At 35.3% G+C, this 8,912-nt stretch overlaps 1 protein-coding gene and 1 long non-coding RNA gene across 2 annotated transcripts; one reads left to right on the top strand and one right to left on the bottom strand.

The window, feature by feature from the left end:
• The first annotated feature begins 62 nt into the window (after positions 1-62).
• On the top strand, positions 63-5,131 carry PNM1 (Pentatricopeptide repeat (PPR) superfamily protein). The gene is made up of 2 exons (XM_088878452.1): positions 63-1,899; positions 4,542-5,131. Exon 1 carries the CDS (start codon positions 220-222, stop codon positions 1,837-1,839), a length of 1,620 nt encoding a protein of 539 aa, XP_088734578.1. The 5' UTR covers positions 63-219; the 3' UTR covers positions 1,840-1,899; positions 4,542-5,131.
• On the bottom strand, positions 4,634-7,891 carry LOC110011699 (uncharacterized). Its single transcript, XR_016064576.1, has 2 exons — positions 7,128-7,891; positions 4,634-4,865 (listed from the first exon to the last, which is right to left on the bottom strand). It is a non-coding gene; the product is annotated as an uncharacterized LOC110011699 (long non-coding RNA).
• Between the last annotated feature and the right edge of the window lie 1,021 nt (positions 7,892-8,912).

Here is an 8,912-nt window from a genome sequence, read left to right as displayed (position 1 = left end):
TTGACTATAAAATGAATACATGTCTTTTCTCTTCTGGGTGTATTCAAATAATCTGACGGTCGGACTTGAGATCTTTACTTGAATTCCCTGCAACCCGTCGTACCTTAGCACTGCTCTTATTGGTGAGACTGAAACTGCGACCCAAAGTCCCAAACCCCAAAACCCTCTTCTCCTTCTCCCTCTCAGACACACACTGAGGACACTGTTCACGCACTCAAAATGCGTAAGCCCACCATCCTGCTATCTCCATTGCACTTGCGTAAACTCCTCCTCCTTCGCTGCTTCTCCCCATTACCCAATTCTCAGAACCACCTCTCTGCGTGTCGGCCGCCTTCCCCGCCGCCGCCGTCCCTCCGCCGTCAAGAACCTTTTTCGTCTTACGCTTTCCCCAGCACCCACTATCAGGGCTTGTCTATCAGGCTTTTCTCTTCGCAGACAGGTAATCCCTCCGGAAGGTTTACTAATGAAAGCTCTGGAAAAGTAGGAGAGGAGAAATCCATAGCAGAAGGTCTTTCTAATGAGCTTCTAAAAAACCCAGATGCAGAACCCATCCCTCTTCCTAAAAGGCTCGATCTTTCTTTCTCTCATATCACTATCAGCCCTGAACTCCTCCAAGAGACGCTCAATATTTCTCCTGATGCGGGCCGTATGGCCCTTGATTTCCTTAAATGGGCCAAGTCAAGGCCCGGGTTTCAGCCAAGCGATGAGGTTTACTCCTACTTTGCTGATTATTTTGGGCGAAGGAAGGATTTTAAGGCTACCCATGAAGTTCTTGTGGATGGACGCGGAGTAACTGGGGTTAAAAGTCTTGAGGCTCTGGTTGATAGGTTGGTTAGGGCTGGTAGGCCAACTCAAGTTGTAGCATTGTTTGAGAGTATGGAAAAAGATTATGGGTTTCCGAGGAATATGGATGCTTTGAAGCTGATTGTTTCGGGTCTTTGTGAGCGTGGATATGCCAGTTATGCTGAAAAAATGGTTAAGAGTCTGGCTAATGAGTTCTTTCCAGATGAGTTTATATGCGATGCCTTGATCAAGGCATGGTGTGTGGATGGGAAATTAGAAGAAGTTAAAAGATTGGTGGATGAAATGTACAGAGGAGGTTTTGAGATAAGTACATATGCATACAATGCGATTTTGGACTGTGTTTGTCGACTTTGTAGAGAGAAGGATCCGTTTAGGCTTCAAGCAGAGGCAGAAAATGTGTTAATTGAGATGGAAAGAAATGGTGTTCCACGTGATGTGGAGACATTTAATGTGTTGATTTCTAATTTATGCAAGATTAGGAAAACTGAAGATGCAATGAAACTGTTCTCTAGGATTAGGGAATGGGGGTGTTACCCCAATGAAACTACATATCTTGTCCTAATTAAGAGTTTGTATCAGGCTGCACGGGTAGGGGAAGGTGATGAGATGATTGATATGATGAAATCTGCAGGGTATGGGGATGCACTAGATAAGAAGGCTTATTATGAATTTTTGAAAATTTTATGTGGGATTGAAAGAATTGATCATGCTATGAGTGTTTTCACAAAGATGAAGGAAGATGGCTGTGAACCGGGCATTAAGACATATGACTTGCTGATGGGAAAGTTGTGTGCTCATGGACGTCTAGATAAGGCAAATGCACTTTACAAGGAAGCTGAGAGCAATGGACTACCTGTTGAGCCCAAGGCATATAAGGTGGATCCTAGATTTGCAAAGAAGAAGCCTACTGGTGTGAAGAAGGAGAAGAAAAGGGAGACGCTGCCTGAGAAGATGGCAAGGAAGCGAAGAAGTCTTAGAAAGCTTAGGTTAAGTTTTGTGAAGAAGCCAAAGCGGACGATGCGTCGTGCTTTTTAAGTTCTTTAGCATTTGGTTGTCTTGACAATCAAGTTATGAAGAGAGTGTGATGTGGTTCATGTAAGTTTTCACCTCTGTTATTCTTGATTGTAGTTTGTTTTGGCATATTGCTCACTTTGTTATTGACCTAGAAATCTATTTCAGTTTGATGATTTATTTGTGTGACTTTAGATCCTGTACGAAATCTGTTTATGGTTAGTGCATTGACATTGGAAGTTGTGAAGTTTGTATTGTGCAAAGTCAGGGAGGATAGATGGTTAGCAGTTGCTACTCTTGAGGAAGTTCTTGTCCTCTTAATTATTTATTGGACTGGTCTATTTAGGGGAAAGACTACTACTGCATTGGGGGGAAGAGGAGGTGGTTGGAGTTGATCTAAGCATAACTATTTAAGACCATAGCTCAATTCCAAGCATGTCACTGGATTCCTTTGCTGACACGGCATATGACAAAGTATAGTACTTGTAATGCGTTAAATGATATATGATAAAAAGGAGTTTTGGTTTGAACGTAAGCATACCAACTGGGTTATCTAGGTCCTGACTTGACGTCATGAAGATGTTGGGCTAGTCAACATGTTAGCAAGAAATAAAATGCTCTTGTATACTCCACCACAATTAGAATCTTTACTATGTCTAGGGATCTAAGTACACGTGGAACTTCCTATTTAACCCCCAGAAGCTTTCTGCTCCAAATTCAAGCCGGCAAAAACGCCACAATAACCAAAACATCATTTTAGGATTTCAGTTCAAAATTTTATACCTATCTCAGGCATTCAGCAATACTAGTGTGTTCTGGAAGATTGTGTGAAATTGCATAAACTCAAGTAGTATTAACAACCATATACCAACAACACTGTTGTTTTCCACACTGGGCTCAAATTTGACTCAAATTAACAAAAAATAGCAAGTCTATATCGAACTGACTTTACAATATGTATGTGCATTCGTATAAAGATTCCCGATCTTAAAGTATTTAACAGATACTGAATGGATACTTCTCAATTTACTATACACAGGCATCACTTGCTAAATACTATACAGCTAATTTTCAAATGTGAACTCTCTTTGTCTATTTTGTCTTCAAATACAAGTTCACCACTTGCACACACTGAGCAAAAGTACTTCATATTTGTTTTTCGAGGACAGCTGCCATGCAAGGTTGGCTGGCACTACTGCAAATGTGTGTGCGTGACGTGTGCGCATGAGAATGCATACACGTGGCGTTTCTTGAAATTATGGGGCTGGTTGGTAGAGGAGTTGACAAGCACTGATTGTGTTTGAATGGAGTCTGGTGGGCTAGTGGCTGGACTTTGCAAGGCAGAGATGGCAGCAGACCAACAGGCTAAGAAGACTTAACTGGAACATTGAAGTTGGTATCCAAGAGGGTAGTGCTGGTCATTTTCATGAGGAAAGCACTATGGGTAGGTTTGGTGTGCATTAAGATTGTTGACATAAGTGTTATGGAAAATTAGTTTTTAGGATCATGAGGTGAATCAAGGCTCCTGCATGTGATGGAGGCTAAATAACTCAATTCAGGGCGTTTTCTATAAGGTCTCAACCACTTTGGCAAACATTCAGATGAATTCTGTTGCAATGAGACTTTAGGCTTTGCTAATTCATAGAGGCTAAACAATGCCTAATCAATGTAATGTCGATGGGTTACTAGAAAGACATCAACACTTAGGCAGATGTTGAGATGAATGACTTGTTTTTTTATGTGAAACTTAGGCTCTTAGGTTTGTAGGAAGGTTTGCCATACAATTAGACTTCAAGATTTAGTAAAGTTGTTATTGCACGAGTGTCTTTTTTCTTATATTGGATTTACATCTATAATATTCTGACATAGGTCGTGATCGCATGGCAAGACTCAAATGACCTGGTCCAACCACATCATACTCAAGCATCATTTCGGCTTTGGACATTGCATTTCTTGTCCTAGATTTTGATATTGAAGTTGATTTATTTTATATTTATATTTTCCTCATGTATTATAGACATATCTTGTGACTTTGTGATGAACTGGAAGCTAGTATTTAAGTTGATATGTTAGCATTATTGCAGTATCATTTTGGGCCGTAAAACAGTTAAATGATTTTGTGTATTGCTTGAGTGCTGGGAATGTGATGAACCTTCATCTCAGAGGGAGCATTGACGCATGGGTCGTTATACTTTGCTGGACAGAAAAGATAACAAAGAAAACAACAGTAATTTAAAAATGAAGAAATGGTCCTTAAACATGAAAATAGAACCCGGATGATATATTTGGTTAACAAGTTTAAGTTTAGCTTCTTGCGAATGATCCTTGTTATGTCAGTGCTTTGCTTCCAGCTATTCTTCCTGCAGCTGCTACTTATAAGTTATTTCTTACACTTAATATCTTATACTGAGAGCAATTTGATTTCTTTCTTCACGTTCATGCTCAGAAAATTTTATTCCCTAGTTTATTGTTAACACTATAGTTTTGTATCAAGTACGTGGTTAACTTGTTTCTCAAATTTCACTGTATGCGTAACCTGCCTAAAAATAATGTTTGCTTAAACATGCTGCATTACCTCCCTAAAATAGTTTTTGCAGATTGATAGTTCGAATTGAATTGATAGATCCTGAATGTCCATGGATAATGTTGTTAAATAGCAGAATGTGAATATGGATCATGTATTCTTACTTAACCAGCATTTGATTGTTCAAACTATCTTTTGGCAGGCACTAACCGTTTTCCTGCTGCAACCTGTGGCTTCAACAAAAATATGGGGAAGCTGCCGTATTAAAATTCTACAGTTTCAGATAAGATATGCTTATCCATCCGTAGTCCGTCCAATTGCATTTTATTGAAATATGGTTGAGGTGTTCAAATTTTGGTTTTTTAATGGTGTTCTGCTGGTAAATTTTGACATAGTTTGGCAGTAAATCTGCCTCTCTCATGAGAATCCTAGACGCTCTTGTTTAGTTTCCGCTGTTGTGCATGTATACCTCTGAGGTTTAGGAACTCAGCAAGCTCCAAAATCTCGACAATTTCTTCTTCTTTTCCTGCAGAAATAAAGACGTTGCTATAAGGAGGAGTTAGTACAGTCCAAAGTAACAGCATTCCAAGGTTGAGAGGGGCTGCCTCAACTATTAGCATAAAGTTACATTTCTTCTCTCTCTCTCTCTCTCTCTCTCTTTGCTTTTTTCCAATTTCTTCCTAGCAACTGTTGATCGGAACCAACGATTCTGTACTTCAAACAGAACCAGACCAAATTACTGGGTAAAGAATAGTCTGGGACGGCTTATAAACGGTTGTATTACCACCTCAATTTGCTTCGTATGCTTTAATCCTTCGCGGAGTCATGCAGTCGCAGTGTATTTTCTTTGTTTATCTTAGTTTCATTGTGATCAATAGATTTTACGAGTCATAGCTAACCGAGATAACCACCGCAAAAAAATCCTTCAGAACCTTTGATTGAGTGCACAGAATTCTGCAGATTTAATGGATGCATCCCTGTGACAGAACTGGCACAAGTCTCAGGCAATCTGTCAATTGTTTGAGAAGTTTTACTTGCAGCCTGGACAGGAATTAGAGTTATTTCCATTCACGGTTTCTGAAAATTACATCAACCATTTTTCTCATTAAATAGATAAACGAGGTTATGACTCACAACCTTTTACTCTTCAAAATTGAAGGGTATATTATGACGAGCTTCCTTGAGAATTTATATATATTGTTGAAAATTATCAAGATTTCTTGATTTTAACAACCGTCTAATAAATAGTGAATCCATTAGTTTTCTTTAGGTTTTCTTTCATTTTTTATGGTGAACTGACAAATATGCTTTTGTAGATTACAAATTATATTTTATATTTTAAATTTTTTTAGATTAAGTGGATAATTTTTATAGGTTTTCAAAATTTTCTTTCACCTCGTCCAAGTGTTTTAGATTGTTTCTTAAAAAAAGAACGATATGGTAGAGATAAAGTTGGCAATTTCAAATATTCATTCAAATATTACATAATTTCATCAAATATTTAGAGTATTTGTAAAATTTTCAAATCAACGAAAAAATATTCGTAATTATATTAAATTTCATATTAGCCCATTAAAATTTGCCCAAAAGGAGTTGAGATTCTTGGGAACAAACTTGCAAAATGTAATTGAATTTTTTGGGCATTACATAAAAAATTCATAAATTGTGAGGCAAAATTGGATCTGCCCTTTCCCCATGGGGGTTATATGTGCAATTATGCAAAGTCCCAACATGGAAGAAACATAAAAACCATCAAATGAAGGCAAATGACAAATTAATTTCACATACCATTCCATTTAGTAGGCGAAAAATCCTCTTAAATATGTTCCATTCCATTTCTTTTTAACCCCTTATTAGTATTAACTATTTATCTCAAAAACTTTGAGGTCAACACAAACTGGGATGGGCATTTTGATCGGGTTTTTGCTGTTCTGATCTAATTTGAATGGATTGGTCTAAATTGATTCGGATATTATTATTATTTTTTGGGTTTGGAGTTATCCGAACTTGATTATTTTTTGGGTTTGGGGTTATCCGAACTTGATTTTAAATAAATTGGGTTGGTTGTCGAGTAAAAAAATATATCCAATCAAGTTAATGAGATATTCGATATTTTTTAATTAAAAAATTAAAAAATATAAATATTTTAAAATTAAAAATAAAATAAGAAAGAGAATTATTTATTGTTACTAATAACTGTGCTAAAATGCATATCAAAAGGTTATACCCTATCTTTTGCATGGGACATTATGTATAAAAATAGTAGGTGTGTTGTTTTTATTGTAATAGTAGGTTTTGATTAGAGTTCGTTTATTTAATATTATTGATTAGAATATGATTATTGTAATGATTGATATCTGACAGAATGATTGTAATCAAATTATTTCAATTAATAATAATTCATCGTTCTTACCTACAAAATTAGCAAATTTTGTTGAATTTATTTTTTTATTAATATTAGCAAATTTAGTGAATTTTGACCTAACTAGACGATTTATTTATTGAATAAAAATAAAATTAAAAAATTCTAAATTTGCGCCTACTTATATCAAATCTCAATAAAAGACGATAACTTTATTATTTTTTTTTTTTAAACCATTTAAATCTTACTATCGACTTTTTTCAGTGTAAAAGTAAAAGCTGCCTCAAGCAACAATTGAATCATACAACACTACATCACCATATGGTGCCCTAATAATCATAGGCCATTGAAACAAACATTTAATTAAACAACAATTGCGCAGAAAAACTTCGATAAATAGATTGAAAATTTGAAATGTACACAAACCTGTTGATTTAAAGAGAGTCATGAGAAAAGGATGAGATGAAAAGGGGGGGAAATCCCAAAAACCATAGGAATGGGTGGAGTTGGAAATCAAATCCCTACTTTCTTTCTTCTCTTCCCAGACGATCGAATGAGCAAATTGATTTCCAATCCACCAATCCCCACAGATTTCGGCCGTAATCATCCCCCGTTTCAGATCAGCCAATTGCCGCTCACGCAGCTAAAAGAAGAAGAAAACTTGGGTTGTGGAGCTGTGGAGAATAGCTATTTTCTCTTTTGATGTGCGATCATACATATATGCATGTGTGTGTATATGGAGAGAGAGAGAGGGGGGAGGGGGGGACCAAGCCGGCTGCTGCAATAGGATGGAGAAGAGTGGATAAGGATCACGCGTGGATTTGTTGGTTGGTTGGTTGGTTTTCGTTGAAATTCTTTTCTTGAGAAGTGGAACTCGTGATTTCACGGATTGTTTAGGTTCAAGGTGTACGGTGGGTCGGATCAGTCTGAAATTAGTATTGATCAATTTAAAAAAGTTAGATTGAGAATCGATCCGTTACTATTCATGGTCAGTTTTGGAACATTTTAAGCCTTTAAGTGAGCTCCAATTGAATTAATTTATAAATCCAAGCCTAACCTATTGATCAATCGGATTGAGGCTTGAACCAAGCCCCCTTCAAATTCAGATGTGCTTGTGTTTTCTTTTTTCTTTTTTTTCGTTTTTATGATATTGAGGTTTTTATTATAAATCCTTACTTAAATTTATAATTGTAATTTGAAATAAATAAATAATAATTAATCACACAAAAATTGAATATAGAAAAATAATATTTAAGAATATATAATGAATTTGACAAAAAAAAAAGGCCGAACAAGTCCGGTCAGGGCCCGCCAGGACCAAGTGGTCCTGGGCTATTTGCTAGATTGGTCCCAAGTATTAAGTCTTGGCCTGGCTCGGTCCCAAGTGGGTTTGGGTCGAATCAATTTTTTTTTATTGGTTCAAATCCAGTCCTAGATTGGATTTAGGTTCATTTAAATTATCGATATTTGTTGATTCGAATTATCGATATGTTATATTAGTATTTGAATTTAAATATAATGAATTACATACTATGAAAAAAAAAAGAAGATAAACTATAACTTTTTTATTTGAGACTTGATATAATTACGAATACTCTATCATTGTTTAAAAAATTATAAATATTCCATAAAATTTAAAATAGTTGTTTAGCCTCTAGACGTACTGTCAGATGAAAATTATTATTTTACTTTTGATGATTTACAAAAAATGTAAAAGGATTTGAATATGGCAAAGCAAATAATTCATAGGGAATACTAGCTTAAAAAATATTTTTAGAAAATTTTAAAAATTATATAAACTTATAATTTATAATTCAAAAAGATATTTGAATCATTTCACTATAAAAGTTAGATTTAAACCTAACATAAGCTAACAAAATAAGCTCTTTGTAAGACATATGTTGGTATCAAATCAAAATTTTGATACAAGTTTTTTCTTTAAAAATTTGCTATATGATTTTGGGTACCAAATATATTATATATTATATATAAAGTAAAAGTAGGAGTTTTGTTTAAATTCATTTTTTTTGGTAATTTACCAAACCCAAACTTTTCATTAACTTACTGAATCAAACAAGAAATTCGATTCGATATTCGACTACGATTTTGACATACCAAAATTTCAATTCAATTTAATACGGTTTTATACAATGAAAACTCATAATATTGACATAAATTACCAACAATCGATATAAATTATTAAAATTTTAG

This window comes from Sesamum indicum, linkage group LG3 (assembly GCF_026168435.1).
Source record: "Sesamum indicum cultivar Baizhima isolate 11 linkage group LG3, ASM2616843v1, whole genome shotgun sequence".
Lineage (NCBI taxonomy): Eukaryota > Viridiplantae > Streptophyta > Magnoliopsida > Lamiales > Pedaliaceae > Sesamum > Sesamum indicum.
Note: the sequence above shows the minus strand (reverse complement) of the source record. Positions and strands in the feature narration are given on the sequence as shown.